Below are 25,443 nucleotides of genomic sequence, written 5' to 3' on the forward strand. Positions count from 1 at the left end.
TTACACTCACTTCCTGCAGTCAGAGCTCGGAAGGTTTGGCCCCTCAAGATGGAGCTACCATGAGATGAACAGTATGTACAAGAGTCACTTGACTTTAAATCAGTTCATCTCAGGCCAGTGTCAGAGCATCACTCTGTGAGCAAGGCTTCCTAACTTGCAATACAAATAACCTTTACAAAACGTGTACACAGCAGAGGCTACAAACACCTTAGCTGGCACCATACTGCCAACATGCCGCTGTGCTCACCTAGAAGGAGGATTGTATTTTGCGCTCCTGTCTGAAGGACTAGAGAGTCTGGAATGTGCGGCAGCAAGATTGATGGCATTGGCTACAGAAAGACAAGACGTGAAGAAGAGCTCTGTGTAAGCTTGAAAGCTTGTCTCTCTCACCACCAGAAGTTGGTCCAATAAAAGATATTACCTCACCCACCTTGTCTCTAATATCCTGGGACTGACACAGCTACAACATTGCACACAGCACTGGCGATAGCCATACTCAGGGCCTGATTCTGATCTCACCAACACCAACTTTATAGTTTCTCCTGTGAGATCAGAATCAGGCCCACTGCATAGACGGATGCAGGGGTGGGTATCGAGTTCCGCAGCATTACCTCGATCCACAGTGCAATCCCTTACTATCCTGGTCCCATTCCTTACGCACCCCTGTCAACGTGCCTCACTACTGACCCGCGACACCTGTTTTGAGACCAAGCCTCTGCTCTGCACTTCAGTCCTGCCCATCTACTTCCAGCCTGGCTGTCGCCCCTTGACAGTGCAGCTGCTTCAGCCACCCCTGTTTCTGGCTTCCCGACAGAGCCAGGATCTAACCTTTAATGAGGAAATGTGATTCAAGAACAGGAGTGGGAGTCATGAGTTCTCGCTTCTCTGGCCATCTCTGCCACTGACTACTCCTGGGGGAATTCTTCACTACTGTGCATGTGCAGAATTTATGTCCCCCACAGATTTATTTGCTTTCCCGCAGAAAAATGACTTTCTGATGGGGAAGCAAAGGGAAGCCACAAGAGTGGCCACGCAACCCTCCCCAACAGTCTGTTTTGGGTGCCCAGGGCACACAGCAGAGGATTAAATCACTGTGGAGTAGGGGGAGGGACCGGGGAAAATCTGGCTGGTAGCTCCTAACCTGTGGCAGGCTCAGCTGCTAGTCCCAGCTGGCTGGGGAGGATGGGACTTCCTCTACACCACATCTGGGGCCAGGTTAGACCCTGTGTTCCCTGTAAACTGCGTGCTTAGGCAGCCGCGCAGGAGAGATTCAAGTGCCGCTCAGCTGATTAGCATGTGCCGGCAGCATGTGTTCAGGTGCTGCTCCCCCCCATGTTGCTCCATCCTGCAGCTGCTCCCAGACCCTCCTGCTGGCTGTGCAGAGCAGGGGTGAGGTGGGGAGGAGGGTGCTAATGTTAGAGTGTACCCCTTCCCAGCACCCCTGTACCCCATCTCCACAGAGTAGGGCAGAGGGGACAGCCTGGCTCAGCAGGACACAGAGCTGCTGTGGTCTGAGGTCTAAACAGTGAGTGGCTGAGTGCATTTCTTAAAGAGACAGTGCACTGTTTCTAAGATTTCTCCAGCAGCCAGCTCACACGGTCTCTTCCCCCCCCCTTCCCTGCTGCCTCCCACCGCCCCTTGCAGAGTTGGGGAGGGGGACAACAGGGCTCAGGACAGAGCAGGAGAGCGTTCATTGAGTGTCTTAAAGAGACAGCGCACAACTTTCCCCAACAGCCAGCACACATACTATCCCTGTGTCTCAGATACACACAGTGTCTCTCTCTCTCACTCACACACACACACACACACACACACACGTCTCTGTGTCACACACATGCACCCTGTGTTAGACACACCCATACCCTCTGTGCCACACACACACAGTCACTTTCACACTCACCTCCCAACACATACTTGTATTATTGTTGTTACTTCTTGGTACTTCCTGCAATGCACATATATTCTCTGTCACTTTATTCTTTCAACAGGTGTTATTTTAGTGTTTTGACTGGTCTATGCATTTTATAATATTTATTTCTCTTAAACTTAATTCTTTGAGTAGTGAGTTCTAAAATGCTTAACCTGTCCTGGCTGGAGTAATTATCCTATGGTAACTTATTAAAAAATATACATTATATCTAGGTATTCTGTTTCTACTGGTGGTGCACATCCACACATATCTCAATGCACATAACATTTATTCCGCACATGGATGGAAAAAAATTAGAGGGAACATTCGTTAGACTCAGATTTCTCCCTCAGATGCAGGAAACTCTGCCAACTCCCTTGCCACTTCCTGCACCCATTGCTCCTCAGCTTCAGGGGGAGGGATCCCTGTACAGAGATCTGCTCCCCTATCCACCCAACCCCCATGCATCCAGACCCCCTCATACCCAGACGCTCCCACCAAGCCTCATCCCCCTTGTACTGAGAACCCCCCCTCCGATAAGCCCCACTCCCCCTGCACTCGGACCACCCTGACGAACCACTGCACCTGGATCCTCACTCCACCAAGCTCCAAACAGCTGCATCTGGATCCCCACCCCACTGAGCCCTCAACACCAGACCCCCTTGATGAGCTCTATCCCCCCTCACACCAAGAACCACCTCAACCAATTTCACATGGACCACCCTGCAGAGTCTGATTACCTTTGTGCCCAGAATCCCTCAACAAGCCCCTGTGCATCCAGATACCCCCCACACCTAGGTCCCCCACTGAGCCGCCTGCACCCAGATAGCCCCACAGAGAACCCTCTCAACCCACACGTGGATCCCCCCACACTTCAATCCTGCCTTGCTGAGCCTGCCTGGCCACACGCGGTGCACCTGGCATCGAGGGGCAGGGCTCTGGGGCAGGTCCGGACCTTGCACTGTGTCAGGGTTGGGTACAGCTTCACCCCTGGAGTCCGTGTCCCACGGGGAGAAGGGGGGAGCTGCACAGGGATCTCTCACCTCTGTGCAGCCAGTGGCCTGTGCTCCCCGGTGCCATGCTGGAGCCTCCACATTTATTTGACCAATAAAATTTTCAGAATTTTAAAATATTGTGAGCAGAATTTTTAATTTTTTGGCACAGAATGCCCTCAGGAGTAACCTAGGATATGTCACTTGACCTCTGTATGACTTAAAATATTTGTCTGTCTCACAGAGGCAATGTACATGTGCAAAGCATACAACATTTTCCAACAAACGTAGCAAGGGTCAGATTAACAAATATTGACATATATAAAGCAGCTTGAATCAGGAAGGAACAAATGCTCGACAGGATACAAGTTTGGTGCCTTCTTTCCAGAATCTAATGAACAGGTGTCCACTCCTCCTTAACCACCCCAACATTGGGCAGTGTCATTCTCAGCTGAAAGACCTGCTCCCAGTACTAGGGGAATCCTGCGCTCACCTGCGTGGCTGAAATCCCTAAGTGACTGGGAGTGAGAGAACAACGCCAGCTCTGCCAACACATGGGAACGGACTCACGTACCCACCATAACTCATCAGTTCCCAGATGCACGCTCGCCCTGTCAGTCCTTCGCTTCCAAAAATGGATTTTCCAGTACCAGCAATTCAACTTCCATGGTGCCGTAGAAGGAGACACTTCCAGGAACAACATTACAGGGCAGCCACGGATATTGCGGTACCCCTTGTGGAGAAGAGTGCTCGACAAAATACCCCTCATCCCCACAGGTCAGCAGCCCTGTCACTGCCCCCTACTCAGCTATACCGAGATTGTCCAAGGGATCTGTGTAACATTAATGGATGAGTTTCCCCATTTGGGCTCCATATGGGCTGAAATCTATTTGCATGAGCTCTATTTGCAGTTCACACTATCATACGTCTAGCAGGAGTACTAGGGAAATATATTTATGGCACTGGGTTCCGTAGCAAAACACTGCACATGCTGCTTTCTGATAAGGGTCATTAACTGATTCAGCTCTGCCTGGTGACAGATGCAGCTTTACACTTCTGGTGTCAGGTAAACAATGCTACTTTGCAGGGGGCTGAGGCAACGCACAGGGGACAGATGATAAGAAAAACTTTTCAGGTCCCTCCCACATATCACACACAAACTTGGTCTTGCAGACAGAGTCAGTATCATCAGGTCATGCAGAATGTTTTCTCAGAAAAAAGCAGAGAGTTGCATTTGAGGAGTCACAAATGCAACAGATGGGAAGACCAAAGTCAATCGGGCATGAAATCGGAGTGAAACAATGCATGACAACTTGGAAGGAAAAATAAAACCAGAGAGATGTAACTCATTAAAAAAAAATCTGTTCTCCCTTCCACAGAAAGCTCAGAAGGAATTCTGGCCCTCAGAAGAAAAGGAACTTTAGTAATATCCACTCAGGAATGAGGAATGAGCATCCTGTATGTGATGAATTGAGACATAATGAGTAAGAAGAGGGTGTTAGTGAAAGCTGTTACCAAAAGGAGACCTCTGAGAAAGAAGATCATTTCCTGCTGGGATCCAACTGTCATATTAAAAGTTGAAGACAAAAGTGTCTCTTTTTGAGCCTAAAAAGGTAAAAATATCTCAGAAGCTTCTGTCCATCCAGATGAACTTCTTATGGGGTTTTGGTTTTGGGGAGGTAACCATACTAGTTAGGAGGACTCTGCTACTGAAATGCTCCAAAAAAAGAAGACATCCTTAGGGTAGATCACTGCAGTAAGCAGACAAGCCCATCCCCTCCAAGGCCCTATCTTCATTAGGAAAAAAGAAAAAAGGTAGGTTCTTAACTCCAGGTCAGGTTAATGCCTACGGGGCACCCAATTTTTAACTCAACCTGTTAACATGGGTGAAAGCTGCAAAGTGCTTTGTCCTCACTAGGATTTTACCCAAGTGCCTTTCTCCCAGTGAAGACCCAGCCCAAGTTTTCCAGGCAATCTTGAAAATTCACCAATGACCTTTCTCAACAGCTCTTCCTAGGAACGGTGACAGACTGTTAGTTTCCTTCTGAAAGAGGAAGAGTTGATTTCCCAACCTCTGCTTAAATCCTCTGGGACCGTTCAGTGCTTCAAATAAGGTTTGGTTTGGTTCTGAAAGCCCAGGGAAATTCTTCTGTTTTTCACAGTCATCACTACTGTCCAGGAGGGGTGAGTGTCACATGGGGTCAACTTGGAAGGCTTCCTATGACTGAGCATTGTGAAGTGGTCTCTTCGGCTAAGTGCCATGCCTTTCGTAACCATGGTAAGGTTACTTCTGTGGATCTGCTTCCTCAGCAGGCCTCACAACCACTCCTGCCGTTCTCTAGGTTATAATTTTGGTGACTATCACACCCCCTCCTTTGCCAAGCTGAACAGTGTTGTGTCAAACCCACCCAGGAAAGGAATTCACCATGTGAGCCACTCTCTTCAGACCCATGGGAAGGGGCCAATGACGCTGGAAAGGTTGAAGCTGAGTGAATCGTTTGCAGCGACTCATTGGTTCAGTGGACGTCGCCTTTCTTTTTCAGTTCCTGATTTGTCCATAAGCAGATCACCAGGTTCTTGAACATATTAGGTATTCTCAATGATTTGCCAGTTGCTTCTGCAAACGATTCTTGGTTTGCATATGTATGAATTGCAAATATTACAACTGAATATACAATTTGTGATGTACGGTGGAATGTCTGTAATTTACCCAATGCAAATTCCAAACTCTATACCAGACAAGCCAAAATGGTCTGGTGGTGACGGCGGCAACAGCCTGGGAGTCAGGATCCCTGGGTTCAATGCCTGACTTAACTTCCTTGGTGAAATTGGCTGATTCATCCAATCTGTATGCTGTGGGTCATAATGCTTCATTTCTACCACCCTTTGTCTTGTCTACTGATACTGTAAGCTCTTTGGGGCAGGAACTCTCTTACCATTAGTGTGTACAGCTTCCAACACAATGAAACTGTGACCCTGGAGGTGCAATTAGGCACAATTACAACGCCCATAACAATGGTGATGATAGCCTCTTGAAATAAATACTGCAGCTCCTTTAGGATACTGCCTCTCTTGGGAGTTCTCTGGCTGGAAGGGCCATCTCAGGTCAGCATCGTTCCATGTCTTTATTCCCCACCACCACCATTTTTTTTTTTAACTTGGGACTAAAATGAAACCCCAGGCTCCAATTGGGACCAGAAACCTCAAGAAAAAAATCTCTCCTCATTAGTTAATTGTGCAGGTCCCCAAGGCACTGTGGTGGTGGTTGTGGCATTTCCCAGTTAGGAAGGGAAAGATGGAGGAAAGAAAGTATAAGAAAGAAGAAGAAATGCAGGCTGGGTTTTACCAAGAGGCCTAAGGGTGTCAGGTACTTGGAAAATTCCAGCTTCCAAACCCAGTAGGTGTAAAGATCATTTCAATGGCACCATTACTAGAAACAGTACAGAAGTCCATGAGCTTATGCTACAAACAAACTGCTGGCCAGTTTCCACCGATGTTGTTAGCACATTTTGACCAACAGCCCATAAACCAAACCTACTATTCTCCAGCCTCTTGGTAGCACTGCAGAGCACCTCTCTCCTCCGTAAGGCTGAAATCCACCCCGTACAGAGGACTAGCCCAAGTTCCAGGCACCACTTCAGTCCTGCTATTGTCCACCCCAAGCAGTCTATCGCTCCAGAAAACCTCCAGCCCTAGAGTATTAACGAGTCGTTCTCAATGAAGTGGAATGCTCTATCCAGCTGCCTTAACAAAATGCATATCAGGAGTTTAGAAGACCTTGAACAAACAACAAGTCCAGCTCTCACTGAGCGTGGGAGGTTCAAATGCAGGGCTGTTTGTAATACAGGAGACGTAACACACTCTACAGCGTCAGACACCATGGTCAGGTATCAGTACTTCTGGGCAAATCCTCAGAAGCAGGGGAGACAGCTCACCTTGTCCTATGTTTACATCCTTCATTTTGTTCTATTACTCTTGACATCTTTGCTGCAATCTCTAGTGCCAATGTCAGGTCTTGTCAGTTCTGCTTAATGGAATATGAGGGATGGGAATTTTGTATCAAACTCACTGTCCCCTAGGATTGTCACAGTTGTCAGTAGTGCTGCACTTTCAGAACTTCAGAGACAGCCAAGAGAGAACTCAGATCCTCCAGCTCCAAAAAGATTGGCTTCTAACACTTCAAGGGAGAATTTCTGTCAGCACTATGGGGTTTATGACACACGTGAGCAGTTCTTATTCCATTCAGTAGAAGGCAGTGGTGCGCACGCACGCGCACACACCCCAGTTCAATCACTAATAGTCTCCTTAGTTATATTACTCTTCATCATTACTTTGTTGACAATTTGTAAAGTACCTACCACAGTGTTAAATACTATTTCATGTCCATTTGAGAAGATCTGATATGCTTTAATCAAACACAAATTATTGAGTTCAGTACAGAAGGAACTGGATAAAATTTCATGGTCTGTGTTATACGGGAGGTCAAACTACATAATCTAATGGTTTCTTCTGGCCTTAAAAGACCAGGTCCGCATTTCATCCCTTCTCTTTCACACCTTCCCTGCCTCTCAAAGTCACATAATCACTTAGCACCTCCTGCCAGAGAAAAAAAGATTAAGAGCGTTTTTCATGACCCAACAGGCTCATTATGCAACAGCTTCAAATATCAGCCACCTGAGAAACCTGATCCTAGAAACTCATGTAAACCGAGCCCACCCAACTCTGAGCTTTCCTTATTTTCAAACGGATTTCAATTCTGTATTTAATTGCAAGTAAAAAAGAAATGGAAAAATGGAGAGATCGAGATACTAGAGAGGAAGGTTATCAGCCCCACTGGGGAAACGCACTGAGAAAGGAATACATTGTGTAGCTTACAAAATAACTTATAATAAATGCAGGAATGATTGGACCTGAATCTCTTTTTGCAGGGGCAACTTTAAATAGAGATTGAAATTGAAGCCTCAAAATAAAAGCACAGCTGCCTCATTCCACACTAGAAGTGGTTGCATTTATAATGGCAAGTTGAAATTATCCCAGACAGGGCCAAATGTTGCTTTCCTTTTACACTAGTGTAAAAACTGGAACAACTCCACTGAATTAAGGAGCTTGATTTAAAAACAATGGAGTCAATCTGGATTTACACTAGTGTCAATGAAAGCAAATTTTGATCTGCAGTTTCAAGGGCAGTGGAATCCTTCAGCATGAAAACCACCACTCAAGTGAAAGATGGGGATAGCGTCATTTCCATGTCATACAAAACAGGGCAGGAGTGTGTCCTTTAGAACAGCTCTCAGTTAGCCATGTGGGATGGGACTGGAGCACAGAACTAAAGTTGCCAGCTGTTTCTTTAAGATACAAGCAGGAAAACCCTGCAGGTCTTGTTCAAATGAGGAGAACTAATTTTACTGCAGCGTGTAAACATGGGAATCTTTTTCCAGTGCCCCAGGAAAGACTCCGCAGAGTTGTTGCACTTCAAAGGCAAGCAAATGCCACGTTCTTCTCTGCAAGGCTCTCCGTACCCCTCTCACCTCCTCACCTTCAAAAGCCCAGCCTCCCTGTCTGAGCTTTCTCGCAAAGGAAGGCTGCACAGGGCTCTCTCCAGAATCCATCAATGCTGTTCTTGAGTTGCCTTGAGAAGGATGGGGTTGCTAGGCACTACAGCAACACAAACAACAACAAACAGGGGCTGCAAATGAGAAACTGGACGGGGAAGTATTCTCATCCACTAGGCAGAGATTGCTCTAATCTAAATGCAGCTGAAGCCACATGAACTAAAGGCTGCAAGATCACTAGCCTTGTGGGGAAAACATCACAGCTTAGCAGCCATAATCCACTGTGATTCTTTGATCCCACAGCCTCGCTCTCACTGCAAAGGGTGTTTTAGCTGCCCCTCAGCTTTGCCCCACTTATCAGATTTCATACAAATATTTGTCTGAAAAACACATTTCATGGGACGTTGCCACAGCAAGCTGTTACAACTGTCAATTTAAATGATGTTCTGCCGACGGCAATCTCCCAGCGTCATCTCTAATAACAGAGCATTAAATCCCAATTCACCAGGAATGTGCTTGTCTGCCGAAAGACTTCACAGCAGCCCAGACCCAATGAATACCCTCTCTTGGTCCATCCCAGTGAATCGTCCATCCATTCCTGTGTCTGCTCAGTACAGATAGAAAGAACAGGAGTCACTTTAGGAAGACACGTCTACTTGAGCTGCGTACCCTTTAAAAGCCTACGTCCTGCTATTTTGTAGCTATTACAAGGAAGACCATTGTGCCTTCCCCAGTCTTCACAAGTTGGTTTAATTTAAAGGCTGCATACAAACACTCAGGGGGTGGATGTTCAGACAAAATTCATGCACCAAACATCTGCAGCTATGCATGCCAAATCAGGACATCGCACATGCAAACGGCTACTAAGAAGCAACGCAACATTAGATGGTTGTGCTTACCAATGACGGCAATTGCACTCACAGATTTGCCACATAACTGCACATTCAGACTGCACTGAGCTGAATATATTTGGCCAGGTAGCCCCGCATCCTTATCATTCAGATTCCAACTACTGTAATAGTTGTAATCTTTCATAATGATACAGAACTTTCCTACTGTACATTTCTAAGTACTTCTAAAAGGTGACTAAGTATCATTAGCTTCATTTTACTGAGGCAGAATTTGTTGCACAGGAACAGCAAGTGACTCTGCCAAGTCCAAACTCTATTAGAAATTTAAATTGCTGTTATCTCTAACTTTCCCCAAAACAGGCTCTTTTGAGGCTCCAGGAACAAAAGCATCCACAAATACCTGAAGGGCATAAATACCGAGGTGAGAGAGGAATTGCTTGTGGTGGTCAAACAACGTATAACTAGAAACAACGGGACGAACTTAAGGAAAGGAGAATTTGAACTGAATATCAAGAAAAATGGACACTATCTATTAGGTTGCGGAAGAGTCTTTCAAACAGAGTGGTAGAAATGCCACTGCTTGGGACATTTAAAATCTGGACGGGACAAAGTACTTGAAGACAGGCTGTACCTAAGTGAGTGACAGGACCTGACCACAAGAAGTTACATTTTAAATAGACAGTGGGAGGGGAAACAGACAAATGGAGGTGAAGTGACTTGCCTGTGGTCACCTAGTAGGTCAGTGTCAGAACCAGGAACAGAACCCATGTCGCCTGGTTCCTAGCCCAATGCACTAGCACTAGACATGCGCCTCTAAATTGTGGATGTCCTCGTAGATCTTAGATTTTGCTCAGTTCTATGGTGCTTTGGGATTCTAGTCTATCACTGTGTAAAGAGCAAAAGACACAACAAACGTAATAAGAAGAGCGGCAGAGTGGGCTCCAAATAGCCATGATTGCTGCATATACACAGCATGTAACGCCTGGCCACATATATACACTGCTGCTTTGCTTGAGAGTTGGCAGCTAAAACACAGCATCTGGTGAGTGCCTCTAGAGGACTCACCAACTACTCAAAGGGCTGCTACTCTATTCCTGTGCCCTGCAGTGAGCAGGCATTCTGAGGCTTCTAGTTAGTGGGCCCTGCTAAGCGTCATCTCCCCTCCTTCTGTTGGTTGTTCCTTATCAACGTGGTTGTGAAGCAAGCCAACGGGGCCCTCATCCTCTAACAAGGAGCACCTTGGAGCAGTTCACATGCCGTATAGTAGAAAAGTGGAATGGACACACCCCTCGGGTGCTGGCTTTGGAGCAGAACTCTGTGCCCATAGGTGCTGGAACTAGGGTGCAGGGGGTGCTGCAGCACCCCGACTTAGAATGATAGAAGATTAGAGTTGGAAGAGATCTCAGGAGGTTATCTAGTCCAATCCCCTGCTCAAAGCAAGACCAACACCAAATAAATTATCCCACTTGAAGCGGTTTCCGTTATATCCAGAGTTTACAGTTTGGTTCAATGGCTCTCAGCACCCTCACTATAAAAACTGCTCCAGCACCCATCTGTGCCCTGCTGCAGGGCGAAAAAACAGTCACAAAAACTGAAACGCAACCCCCTAAAGCACTCCCGTAGAAAGCTGAAGAAGGGGGAATATACACAGAGTATGGCAAAGCATTCCATGATGAGGCCATTTCTGGCAGAAAGCGAAAGTGGGGATCTGGGGCTCGCTTCCCATGTGTACAGACGAGGAGGTCAGGGACAGGGCTGGCAGGTGTGTTTTGCACTCAGGCCATTGAGCCAAGTATGCTGGGGAAGCAACAGAGAGAAGATGAAAATCAAACGTATCCTTCTGTTTCTATTTCTGCAGAATAAGGACACAGCTCGGTTTCAGGGCTGCATGACTGGGTCCTGCCCTAAGTTCTAGTATCCTCATTCTTGCTCAAACTGCTGTTCCCGAAGGAATGTCTGGAAATTTACACCGTGACGGCTGTGCAGCCTGAACATCTGCAGCACACACAGCACTGCCTGCCACAGTTACTGTCTATCACATTATTAATCTGATCCCAGCACACATCCGGTTGCAGAGACACAGCAGGTCCTTCCCAGGGTTGCCATACTTTCAGCAGAGGGAAAGGACAGCAGCTTGGTTTTTTTAGCTCATGCAAATAATTTGGATGCAGGATAGTGTGAAGAGAATCACCCTCTCAGCTGAGAAAAGACATTGACTTAGCAAGGAAAATGTTACGATATCCCGGATACCAAATCGGGAGCAGAAAAACAGGATTGGCCGGAGAGGGTGGATGGCTGAGGAGAAACAGGCCCTTTCCTTCACTACTAGCTGCTAATTCAAATCCAGCTTCATCTGGCAGCGACTGGCAGTCACAAGTAGGAGACATCTCCTGGCCTGCATTCAGCAGGCTGGTGGCTTGCCTGGTGGAAACATTTCCACCACAATCAGCACCATCATCAGGTCACAAATCACCATTGACACAACTGGTGCCTTTATTAGCAGTCAGCAGACCAGATGGAGTGATGGTGTAGGAGCAGGATTTTATAATTGTACTATCAGAATTAATGTATGATTTGATTTCATCCTGCCAGCCACCCTTTTTGAATAGCAGAAAGGAAAAACAGACGAGAACAATCCTTCTGACTGATTATGGTCACCCTTTTGTTTCAGGATAAGTTATAATGTCTACTATGGTTTCCTACATGTATTACAAATTAGGCACTCTAGTTAAATATACATGTCTTTGTTTTAAGGTTTTAGTAAGTAAGAGACAAGGTTAAAGGAAGGTTGAGGGCCTGAAGCCCCAATCTGAATTGTTTTAGTTAAGATTTAGCAAGGCTTGATTTACAATGTATTCTGCTGAATATAAAACACTGCTGTCTGTATACCTTTGAAGGTTTCAGTAAGAGATTGTTTGTGGGAATGAGGAATGCATACATCAGGGAAAGATAAGGTGTGAAAACCATCACAAATGTCCAGATGGTCAAGAAAAAGTGAGAGACTTGGAAAGACCAGGAGACAATCAAAAAACATCCATTGTATCCGATGCTAAACACGTTAGCAGCATTGATGACCTCAGAGGTGAGGCAGGCACCCCTGAAGGCAAGACAAATAAGAGATAACAATGGGAAGCTCGACAATACCCATCAAATGATAACAGCAGAAAACTCCAAGAACACCACCACTTAAGGACAGGATGACGTTGCAAAATGCATGTACTCAAATGGGAATTTACATCTATAAAGCTGGGGTGTTTTGCCATGGAACTCTGGGTTCAGTCCTGCAAAGCCTCGGAGCATCGGATCGTGACCGACAAAGCCCAGCTCCTCACTCGTGCTCAATCTAACTGGCTATTAGATTGACTCGAGCTACAACAGACTGGTAACTAAAAACATCAACTGACAGGACTGGGGGGCGGGGCGAGGGGGAAGGTTTAGCGGCTGCTGCTCCCCACTGTGTGGACAAACAGAGGAGCTTGTCATGGAGTTTAAGGCCAGAAGGGACCACAACCATCTAGTCTGACCTCCTGCACATCACAGGCCACTAATCACCCCCAAGCCACCCCCATACCATGCTCCACAACCAGAATTAGACCAAACTGTTACACCCTTCTGGAGAGTAGATTGTTGTGTCCACAGGCTGAGAACAGGATGGACCAAGGTAAACTGATGCCAGAGGCGCCCACAAAGCTCAGTCTCCAGGATTTCAATCAGGCACCTTTAACCAGCACTAAATAGTGTTTTGTTTTGTTTTGTTTTATTTTGGGGGGAGGGGTTGTTTTTAAACAAAGGTTTTTTTTTAAATACCTGTTTGCATGTACCATCGTTTACAGATGAAAACCAGATCGCCAGGGAGAGAATAAGTCACCTGCTGGAATTATCAAGATGTCTAAAATAACATGCATCTTATGGAGATCGCTTGGAAAAAAAACTATCAGCAAAGCGTGAGTCACCCACAGAGGTGTTTGTCGCTCGCAACAGGTTCTGCTGCCTTCCACCTGACTCACATATCCTTTTCCCAATTACAAAAATCTCCAGAGATTTGCCAGAGACATGATTTTCATCACTTTTAGCTAAATCCAATGAAAATGTCAACCCAGAGCATTCCTTTGTCTAATCAGCGGGCAGCTTAATGCTTCAGAAGTGGAGTGGGGGGGAGAGAAAAATCAAAATAGAAATCTGCTCAGACCCGTTTGTGTGGCAGAAGGAATGCTCCCTTTTTAACCTCTTTGATTGCTTTCAATCTGAAAAGCAGAGTAAACGTCTTAAAGTTACAAGATATAATTATGCAGAGAACAGAAGGAATTGCGGTGCCGGGGAGAGGTTATCCAAAGTGTGGCTTGATCGATATCACTTATCAATAACACATCAGGCCAAAGAGGGGAGCTGTCTCTAGCATGCAGAGGCACCTGATACCAGAGCTCCCCTGTTACCTTGTGTTTCATTAGGAACCACAGGATCTGGCAGGGGCTGGTAATTAGATACAGAGTGTAGGACTGCTCAAGAATTCTCTGTAGATTCAACACAGATTATCTCCATAAAGCAATTCATTGATCAAAGGTGTATTCTTGGACTCCACGGTTAATTACACTCCCTGCTGATGGATGAACAGCAAAGGCATCTATGTGAAAACGCAGGAGCGGCAGAGAAACAAGCGAGACACTTCTAAACAAAGACAAAGAGGGCCATGGAAGGGTCTCGGAGTTTGCAAGGGAGTTTTGCCCTGCAGATGGAGGACTGAGCACCCTGCGTATGTAACTGGCTCTTTGGCTGATCCTGTAACAATTCTGTGCCTCAGACTCTCCAATGGGAATAAACAAGCAGGAGGAAGCAAGGTCTAGCCAACAGGCTGTGGATCAGGGAGTCAGGAGACCTGGATTCTAATCCTGGCTCTGCCATTGTCCAGGCTGTGTGGCCTCGGGCATGTCACTGCCCTTCTCTGCGCCTCCCACCCTTTGTTTGTCGCCTATTTAGACTGTAGTAGGTGCTATGGCATTACAAATCATAAGGGCCGGCTTTAGGCCTTTTCCACCAATTCCCCTGAATCGGGCCCCGCGCCTAGTGAGAATCCCTACCCTGGCTGGAGGCGCCTTTTAAATTTTTACTCACCTGGCGGCACTTCGGGTCTTCAGGGGCACTTCTGTGGTGGGTCTTTCACTCGCTCTGGGTCTTCAGCGGCAGGCCTTTCGCCTGCTCTGGGTCTTCAGTGGCACTTTGGTGGCAGGTCCTTCAGTGCCGCCGAAGACCTGGAGCGAGTGAAGGACCCACCACCGAAGACTCGGAGCACCGCTTGGTGAGTACAAGCCCCACATGTTTTTTCACATGGGGTTTTTTTGTTTGTTTTTTGTTTGTTTTTGTTTTTTCAGTCATCCCTGCCGGGGCCCCATTGAAACTGTTCAAATTGGGCCCCGCACTTCCTAAAGCTGGCCCTAATCATAATACTTCCTTACCTTCCTGGGGTGTGGGGTGGGCTAACTACCTAACGGCTGGGAAGCGACTTCAAGTTCCTCACTGAAGACTGCCAAGTGTTCCGCTCATTATCGTTATTATCCACCCACAAACATTCACGGAATTAGTCATGTCACCTCTGCCCCTTTCCAGAGGGAACCCTGCGAATTAAGCCTTCTCCTATCCCCCTCTCAACTTTTCTGAACAACAGAGACATGGGCCAGAGCAGAGATCCAGTACTTTAATCTAGGGTCGGGAGTCCTACTCTACCAGCCCCTAACCCACCCCCCTGCCCACCAGCCTTCCAGAGATCCTCTCAGCCAACACTGATGGAAGAATAACCTCCTATTGCATCTTCTGCAGGCCACTGCCACAGGCAGAGCCACTGGGCTGATTTCACTCCCAGCGTCAGCAGGTGCCACTGGTCTGAGGTCAAATGGAGAGGCTCCCTCTTAGAGCAAGCACAATGCCTCTGCTAGGCAGCTCCATCCATGAATTTAGATGATTATGCATGGAAGACATGGGGCCACTTTTGAAAACATAGGAAAGGCTTCTTTGAAAGGATGCGGTTTGTTCTGCACCATGCCCACCACCAGCAGCTGAGCATGGACATGACCAAAGCCTTTAAATGCCTCGGAGTGTCACGTTTACCCTCCTTCTCCTGCAAGAGACGTCCCCAAAGAGCAAAATGGAAATCCACGGAAAGCTTTGGAAAATGTCATTTAGGCAGAATTCTCATCTGGTGCAATCTTTTCTCTGTTTCTAGTCTTTTGTTGCTTATCCAGTGATGGACCCAGCCCAGAAGCACCAATGAATGCAATGTTCTTGTAGCTCAGACCTGCTGCATGTTGCGTGAGAACTAGAGCGTGGCTCATCTGCTGTTTATTCCTGAAGTCATCTAGGCTGAATTCCAGGGGCCTAAAGTTATTACCACTGAATTCCTAAGGAGGGGAGGTATCTCCTCTTTAGGAGTGATCAGAAGGAACGCATACATCTGAAACAACTCCTTATTACACAGCGCTTGAAGATGGGATCACTGAATGGGCTTTGATTAAAGCTGAATCCATCTCTGAGCCCCATGAGAAACTCTGTATGTTGCTAAGTTTTGATAAGGAGGGAAATCTCCATGTTGTAGCTCCCAAGACTCTACTGGCTCAAGAGGTCTCCAATTAAAACAGTCCACTGCAGTTCCTTCCCACCAAGAAAAACAGCCGGAGGGGAAAAAGAAATGGAACGCAGAAACCAAACTTACAGAAGAGAAACCAGGCTGCTATTTCCCCAGACAACTCAATTCCATTTTCTAAACAAGGTGATTACCAACAAATCTTTAAAATCTTCATCTCACACAAGTTTTGAACCCCTAGCCACAAACAGCCTGTCTGACAATGTCTGGTTGGAGGAAAAAAACTGGCCTCCATCCGCCCCCAAAGTGGGTTTTACATTGGTCAGGAATGGTGGGATTTTACATGTACATGTCTCAGATACCACAGTGACCCATGACTCTCAGCCAGCCAGTAAAACAGGAGGTTTATTAGATGACAGGAACACAGTCCAAAACAGAGCTTGCAGGTACAGGAAAAAGGACCCCTCAAGTCAGATCCATCCTGGGGGGTAAGGAGCCCAGGCCCCAGTGCTGGCCCTTCCTCCGTTTCCCCAGCCAGGTCCAAACTGTAACCATCTCCAGCAGTCTCACCCAGCCACAACCCCCAGCTCCTCCTCCAGCCTTGTCCAGTTTCCCGGGCAGAAGGTGTCACCTGGCCCCAACCTCCTCCTGGGCTCAGGTTACGTGCTGAAGTATCATCTCTCAAGTGAAGTCAACCCCTGATATCCCACTACCATCCAGCACCAATGCAGATGGTACTGAGTGGAGTATGAAGGCCTGAATTACATGAGAGACCAAGAGATCCTGGTCCAATGGAATATCTTGGATCCCTAATAAGGTGTCACGAAGTTATCACGGAAATGGCATACAAACAGAGAAATCAACCCAGCAGACTCTATTACACAGAAGAGGCTGTATTTCCTTCCCCTGATCCCGCCCCCGTCCTCTTTTCAGTTCTGAGAGAAGCTTCTATTCCTTCCAGTCAGGAAACATGCACCAAACTGGAACATGAACCTTCCAACAAACATGGCTACAAAACACTGCACTAGAGGTAACCCTGCAGGCATGGAAGAAAGTCATGGTTCTGATTGCCCTTCTCTCCGACAGAGCCAGCAGCAGTCACAGAACGAACAGGGTGTGAAGCAGTGCAGGGATCCCTTTCACTCTCATCTCCGGGAAGTGGCACGAAATACCCCTGCATTGGTTTGCACCCGTGTCCTGATCACATAGTCGGGGCCGGCTCCAGCTTTTCTGATGCCCCAAGCAGCAAAAAAGATGAGTGGCAGTACTTTGGCGGCAGCTCAATTGCGCTGCTTCTTCAGTGGCAATTCGGCAGCGGGTCCTCCCTCTCGTCCTCTTCAGCGGCAATTCGGCGGCAGCTCAAAGAGGAACAGAGGGAATGAGGGACCCGACACCGAATTCCCGCCGAAGACCCAGACGTGTCGCCCCAATACCGGACGGAGTGCCACCCCTTTGAATTGGCCCCTCTGAACTGGCCGCCCCAAGCACCAGCTTCCTACTCTGGTGCTTGGAGCCAGCCCTGTACACAGGGACCCCTGTGCAGCCCCTGTTCAGCTGCCCATGCAGATTACTCATTCATGCCACACAAACAACCCTAATGAGGGAGTGTGCATAGAGACTCGGGCTGGGCCAGTCAAAGGACCCTAAGTGTGGGATTTGGGTGTGACACCTTGGCACCTTTGCCAAACTAAGGATGCATCGATGCCAGATACCCACACTGCACCGCACCATTGAACCTTCTATGGCTCAATGCACAGAGGATACACAGGCTCCAGGGGTTTTAGGACCAGGACCAGGAATGGCAGCTGTGACTAGCTTCTTTGGTAAAACCACCCTCCCTAAATCAGAATTTTGCCCATAGAGTACAACACATGAATAAGCTGTACAAGTCAGTGCAGCACTTGTAAGTAATGGATGCAAAGATACCCTATTATTATAAATACAGTCATTTTTAAATTGTCCATGGCATCCCTAGGAGGAGTCCAACTATCCCACAATTGAAGTGACACCCACAGGGAGAATACCATCATCAACATTTCATGGCAGCTTCTCTATTTATAAGAAAGAATCCTCAATATGGTTCTACACAGCCGTACAAATGCCCTTTCATGCCTTACCTTTTAAGATGCTAAGAATAGCATCGTCACTGTAGCGTTTCCGTGCTGCGTTGGTTGCTACGCAGCGATAGGCCCCAACGTCACTTTCCCGCACATCTACGATTTGGAGGATGCCATTAGGAAGAGTTATAAATCTGGGTAAGTAAAATAAAGAGCATCAGATTTGCTTTTCACAGCTAACACGATTCATACCCTAGCCACTGGAATGCAGATATTTTCATTCCTTCCTTATACGTGAGAGCGTATTATGTGCACATCACCAAAGCCCTGGCAGAGAAGAGTGGGCAAGAGACTCTTTAACCTCCCAATAGGAGAGTTTTAAATTAAGCAAAATGTACTACCCATTAATAGCAATGGATTCAACGCAGCAATAAAACTGCTGCCTTCTTCAGACTAAGCCTACAGGTCTCTGCTGCAGAAAACATTCTCTATTAAAAACTATATGCCTGCCTGCGCGCGCGCGCACACACACACACACGTATATATACACGAGTGTGTGTCTGCACATGTAGGTAGATAGATAGTAGGAAGAATGCCATCTATTAACCTATAAGGGTATATATACAAGTCTTCATGTTCGGTGAGGCTGTAGTTATGTGTTGCAAATGGATTCTTTAGCTCTTATAATCTGTAGCAGAAGCTCTTCTCTGGGGTCACAGGGCTTTTGACTCCCACCTCATCGAGATGTGGCTCCTGCGAAGTCCTGGGGATTTCCTCTGCGGAACTGTTGGAAAAACTGCCCCCAAAGAACCCCTCCTCTGGCTTTACAGTGAGCTTAGTACAGACTTTGAGTATGCACAGCACTGACTAAGCTCTCAAACAGAGCCCAATCCTACAAGCACCCTCCAGCTCCCATTGATCTGGATTTGAGGGTGCTTAGCACCTCGCAGAATCAGGCCCACTGTGCCAGAGTCATGCCCAAGGGCAATGATTCAGTACATCTCCCAGGCAGCAGTACCCTGGCCCTGCCAGATTCTGAGCTGGTGGTGCCCCATCTGTAGATCTCCCTGTCTAGGTCCCCCAGTGCTGTGGGGTTGCAGGTGGCTGAGAAGACCTCTGAGCTCTCTCTACTGGTGAACTTTCCTCCCCACCAGGGGCTTGCTCACAGCTGAGGGTCCACTGGGCAGTAAGTGAGGCCAACAACCAACATAGTTCAATGTTACCTACTCTACTGGCAAGTCTCAATGCCTCTCTTGATAGGAAGTCCCAGCAACCAGGGTCGTAACAGCTATTGAGACGGCAGCTGAAGAGTCTGTTTCCCCTGCCATCTGACACACCCGTAGGAGTAACAGACAACTATATTTGGCTATGCATGCAGACAGGTGACAGAATTAATTTGCCTATTGCCTACCAGCCACTCTGCTCTTCCCAGCTGAGAAACCCCCTATACTGTATTTGCCTTTGTTTGAACAAAGTGTCAGACCCGCTAAGCACCTTCCCTCTCCAAACAGGATTTCAGGGAGTTGCCCCAGAATAAGGATCCAGGAATGCTTGTTTTAAATGAACTCGCCATTAAACGATTTTCTGATGTCTCAAAGCAGGAAGCTGCATTTTCTGCATGGAAGCTAAATGCAGGGGACCATGCATCAAACGTATGTGCAAATAATTAGATACCAATAAGGAACTACCTCCTCGCAACAGCTCCAAAAAGAAGTTTGCCCTGGAAGCCATGCTCTCTTGGTCAGCGGACATTTGTAATAGAACGCTGGGTGAGGAGAAAGGGAGATACAGACTAAGCAATGCCTATAGCAGGGGTAGGGAACCTAGGGAGTTAATTTTTAATGGCACTCACACTGCCTGGTTCCTGGCCACCGGGCTGGGGGGCTCCGCATTTTAATTTAATTTTAAAGGAAGCTTCTTGAACATTTAAAAAACCTTATTAACTTTACGTACAACAATAGTTTAGTTCTATATTATAGACTTATAGAAAGAGCCCTTCTAAAAACATATGACTGGCACGCGAAACCTTAAGTTAGAGTGAATAAATGAAGACTCGGCGCTGCACTTCTGAAAGGTTGCCAACCCTGGCCTATAGCATACTGGCGTTAACAACTCCACAGGGGAGTAAGTGCTGATGGTTAGAGAGGGGGACTGGGCATCACAGATTTTCTTCCCAGTTATGCCACTCATTCATTAGCTGGCCTCAGGCATGTATTTTTAATCTTTCTGTGCCTCAGTTTCTCCCTTCAGTAAAATACTATATAGCAGTGGTGCTCAACCTTTCCAGACTATTGTAACCCTTCCAGGAGCCTGATTTGTCTTGCGCACTCCGAAGTTACACCTCACTTAAAACCAGACATAAAAATACTTGCTTCCAAAACCAGACATAAAAATACAAAAGTGTCACAGCTCGCTGTTACTGAAACATTGCTGACGTTCTCATTTTTACCATAGAATTATAAAATAAATCAATCGGAATATAAATAATGTATTTACATTTCAGTGTAAGTATACAGAGCAATGTAAAGAAGTCATTGTCTGTATGGAATTTTAGTTTGTACTGACTTTGCTAGTGCTTTTTATGTAGCCTGTTGTAAAATTAAGCAAATATTTAGATGAGTTGATGTACCTTGGGGAAGACCTCTGCATGCCCCTGATTGAGCACCACTGCTATAAAAGACTTCCCTACCTCACACTAGGGTTGCCAGGTGTCTGGTTTTCGACTCTGCTAAAGCCATTCTGAATTTACAATGGGGCAGTAAAAAGTGCTGACCGTTTCAAAAGAAATCACCAATATGGGACGTTTTCCCGAAAAATGTAATTAGAAAACTGCTCGGATCATTCATAGCTTTCAGAATAGTACAAACTTTTCAGCTGTGCCCAGTATAACTGAGATCCGGATCTGGCCCTATAGGAGTAGGGGCCAGATCCTGAGCTGCTGTCAATCCATTGCTTCACTGAAGTCAATGATTAACAGCAGCTCAGCATCCAGCCGACAATATTTAATAATAATCAGCGCTTGAATAACGCTGTTTACCCAGGGATCTCAAAGCAATTTATATAGGAAGGCATTGCCCTGATCATCACAGAAGTGTTGAGAAGTGACTCAGCTAGTGTCACACAACAGGTCCAGGCCAGAGCTGGGGGTCAAAAGCTGGTCTTCTGACTCCCAGTCACTAGACCAGAGGTCGGCAACCTTTGGCACGTGGCCCACCAGGGAAAGCCCCCTGGTGGGCCGGGCCAGTTTGTTTACCTGCTGCATCCACAGGTTCGGCCAATCGCGGCTCCCACTGGCTGCGGTTTGCCGTCCCAGGCCAGTGGGTCTGCGGGAAGTGGTGCGGGCCAAGGGATGTGCTGGCAACCTCTTCCCACAGCCCCCCATTGGCCTGGGATGGCGAACCGCGGCCAGTGGGAGCCACGATCGGCTGAACTTGCAGATGTGGCAGGTAAACAAGCTGGCCCGCCCAGCAGGGGCTTTCCCTGGCAAGCCGCGTGCCAGAGGTTGCCGACCCCTGCAGGAGACCATCCCTGGCAGCTACGCAAAGCATGCTTACGGCCATCTACCAACCAAGTTACCATGGCTGACTACTGATGGATCCATTGCCTTGTCATTAAAAACCCAGCTTATACGGTATTAAACTGAATTATACACCTGATCAGCAATTAGCACAGAGAACAAGCTGGCTGTCAGTTTCTTCATTTTCTGCCTGGATTCCTACATGGCAGCTTCTTTATTTTTTAATACAAGGCCCAAGCCTACATGAGCCTTTTTAATTATAGATGAGACCAAGTTTTAATTGAAGAACGCTATAAACAGAGCTGCAGAGCTTTGACAGGCAGCTCTGGGTTACCAGCCTTCATCGTGAAGAGGACGCACTGAAAGCTGATTGGTAAGGAAGGGGCAGCAGATATTCTGTGTGCGGGGAAGGGAGAGGAGCAACAAGCATGAATGCGGGCTTCCTGGTCCTGTTGCTCCACTCCAGAAAGTCCTGACGGGAAACTCAGCTGTTTGCAGCACTACACAGGGTACAGGTTCTCTGTTCACTGAGCCAGCTGGATCTGCAGGCATCAGCTCCCTCCTCTTGTGTATGCTAGCAAATTCGAAGAGAGAGTATTTTAAGGCAGCTCAGCCAGAGAAGCGATGCTGTCACCGCGGGGCCCATCCTGCAGACCTTATTGACAGGAGTAATCTTGCTGGAGCTAGTGTGTCCACACACGTGAGTCAGGGCTGCAGGACCAGGCCACGTGTGCCCTTGATGGGACAGTGTTATCCAGAGAGCCACCGTGGGGGCTCCTTGGCCAAACATTTCTCTATCTCTCTGCTGAGAGAGCTCCCCAGTGCGATGAGATTTATTTTTATCGCGCATCTGCTCTGAGTGTGCGTAATTACTATCAGCATATTTCAAACACCAGGCAAGGCATCTACAGGTTCCAAATATAGAAGTCAAACACACTTCCAGAAGCATATGGCTGAGATCCATTACGTAACCACGTTCTGCTCTGCGAGGAAGGGTTCTGATCGAGATGGAACATCTGATCAAGATGGAAAATCCAGCTTACAAAAAACAACCAACCAACGTCCCCAGAGGGAGTTTAACGCAATTAGCTCTCATGCCCGGTTCTCGGTAGCATGCCCAGTGTGTGGTGCTATACTACAAACTAAACATGAACTCCGAAAAGCTCACAATCTAAGGGTCTGTCTACAATGCCAGGCTATGTCAGAGGCTGGCTGCTCACATACATATCCAGGGCCCCCAGGCAGCCCATGCTACACAACCTTTCACTGCTGTTGTTATCCGAGCTAGTTAGATCAGAGCCAGCTCAGGTATGTCTCCACAGGCTGCAGTCACACCTCTGATTGCAGTGTAGACGTATCAAAGAGGCACACTGACCGGAGGAAGGGTACCACATACAGGTAAACATGAGGATATATTGCAATGTCTGAGCCATCTATCTGTGTGTATGTGTTACGCAGACTATTCTCAATTATTCTCAGCCTTTAGGAGTCCTAACTGCATGAAGGGGAAGGGGTAATTGGGGCGAGTTACCATGTCTTAGCATAAAGAAAAACCCCAAGGTCACCAGCTATCCAATAGGTTTAACAATCACTTTTGACAGCCCTGAAGTACAAAGACGGGTTCACAGTACAGCAGCTACTAGGGACTGTATTTCCAACCCAAATGCAAGATAGGTGACATATTGCTCTCCCAAGGAAAGCACAGGCACACAAGATAAAGACGTTTTTACACTTGATCTTTCTCGTTTCTCAACAGATCTCAAAGCTTCCAGCTATTTGTGCTCATCACAGTCATGCTTGTCAACTAGAGACATCAAAAGGATTTGGGGTAGGTACCATATATACTCATTCATAATCCAAATGTTTTTGGTTAAAAATGATGCACCAAAGAGCAGAGGTTGGCTTATAAATGGGTCTACACCAAAATTTGATGATTTTAAACTCCATGGAATCACTGAATTGAATATGTAATACACTGTCGTTTTGTTTACCTGGAGCATCTGCAGGCATGGAGCCCCTCAGCTCCCTGTGGCCACGGCTTGCTGTTCCCAGCAAATGGGAGCGGCGGGAGTCACTTCCTGCAGGTCCCATTAGTTGGGAACTGCAAACCATGGCCACAGGGAGCTGAGCGGCTCCATGCCTGCAGACGCTCCAGGTAAACAAAACGTCCCGACCCGCCAGCGGCTTACCCTGATGGGCTGGCTGCCAAATTTTCCAACCCCTGAAATATAGGGTCAGCTTATGAAAGGATCATACACTTTTTGCTATTTTTGCCTATCCATTTTGGCGGGTCGGCTTATAAACAAACGGGCTAATGAACGGGTATATACGGTATTTATTTCCCACTGCAAAGTAGTAAAGTTTGCCTAATGGTTCAGAATTTTAGGGAAACTCTGGCATTATCCTTTTTTTAGTACACAAAGAGCAGACGTAGCCTTTCTGTCCAAATGACTTTCATTACAGGTAAGGATAAAAACAAAGAACAAAAGAAAAGTCTCCATAAAAACAGAAAACATACTGCCAGTGAACTCGTGGCCCCACTGAAATCAATCGGAGTTTTGCCACCAACTTCCTCTAGGGTGATCAGGTGTCTGGCTTTTGACTGGAACATGAAGTCAAAAAGGGACCTGGTGGCTCCGGACAGCACCGCCAGTCGGCCTGTTAAAAAGTCCGGTCGGTAGCGCTGAGGAGCTAAGGCAGGCTAGTCCCTACCTGTCCTGGCTCCACGCTGCACCCCGGAAGCAGCCAGCAGGTCCGGCTCCTAGGCAGGGGGGTCACGGGGCTCCGCACACTGCCTCTGCCCCAAGAATCGGTTCCACACTGCTACGGGCCAGGAACCTTTTATTAGTTGGTAAATTCTAATTCTACAAGTAGCTTTGCGTGTGAGGTGACTCTCGAAATATTTTGGTCAAAGAGAAAAACAAAAAACTGTCTCTCCTTCTTTGAAAAGTTGCCGACCAACCTAGAGTTTTCTTCAGCCTGTCATACATGACTTCGCAGAGCTTGATCCAGTCACGTGTTCTTAATGTTGATGAGAGGTAATAGTGCCGCTTCGTTTTTTTCAAACTGGTCCTTTTTTGATGGTCTCTTTCCCCTAAAGCTGTTTCATGGATTGTTGTCCTTAAATCTTCCCAAAATTCCTCTGCCTTCTCTGGTAATGGCTTCCCATGCGTGCCAAGTTCAAAATCTTGGCATTTCCTCTGGTTTTTGGTGTTAATAGCATTGATCTTGAGCTTGCTCCTAGGTTTTGCTCTATGTAGCTTCTTGGCTGTAATCATCACTTTGCGAACAGTCAATGAGTGATCAGTGTCACAATCAGCGCTGTGGAACGTGCAAGCATTCTGCACTAAGGGAAGGTCTTTCCTCCTGATGATAACAAGGTCTAATTGGTGCCAGTGGCCTAATGGTGGATGTTGCCATGACACTTTGTGGCGATCTTTTCCTGTAAAATATGAATTGGCAATGCACATTTGGTTTTGGGCGCAGAATTCAAGAAGTCGTTGGCAATCCTCATTCATCTTGCCAATGCCAAAATGTTCTAGGCAATCTGGCCATGAGTGGTTGTCTGCACCTACTCTTGCATTAAAGTCACCAAGGAGGAGAAACTGCTCAGCTGACAGTTTTCTCAGTGATCGTCTGAAGTTTAAGTGAGATGAGCAGCAAAGAATCCTGTGGCACCTTATAGACTAACAGACGTATTGAAACATGAGCTTTCGTGGGTGAATACCCACTTTGTCGGACGCAGACTAACACGGCTACCCCTTTGATAAGTGAGATGATATGGTCTGACTTCCAAATGGGTGTTTCTAGGAGCTTTACCCACTTGTTTCTCACAGCGAAACCAACACCGTGCAGATGATTTTCTTCGCTGCTTTTACCTTGCCAAAAGAAGGTGTCACTGGCTTCTTGGACAAAACCAAGATCTGCAAGTCTTGTTTCCTGGAGTGCTGCAATGTCAACATTGAGTTTGTACAGCTCACGGTCTATCAAAGCT

The 25,443-nt window shown here is 47.0% G+C and overlaps 1 protein-coding gene across 2 annotated transcripts in view; it reads right to left on the reverse strand.

The window, feature by feature from the left end:
- The window catches only part of IGDCC4 (immunoglobulin superfamily DCC subclass member 4), a 187,751-nt gene that overhangs the window by 73,349 nt on the left and 88,959 nt on the right, over window positions 1-25,443 (reverse strand). For both annotated transcript variants that reach the window (XM_050967461.1, XM_050967460.1), the window contains exon 4: window positions 17,993-18,126. In XM_050967461.1, coding sequence (XP_050823418.1) covers window positions 17,993-18,126 — 134 coding nt within the window. The remainder of the gene's footprint in view (window positions 1-17,992; window positions 18,127-25,443) is intronic.

Source organism: Gopherus flavomarginatus, chromosome 9, assembly GCF_025201925.1.
Source record: "Gopherus flavomarginatus isolate rGopFla2 chromosome 9, rGopFla2.mat.asm, whole genome shotgun sequence".
Taxonomy (NCBI): Eukaryota; Metazoa; Chordata; order Testudines; family Testudinidae; genus Gopherus; species Gopherus flavomarginatus.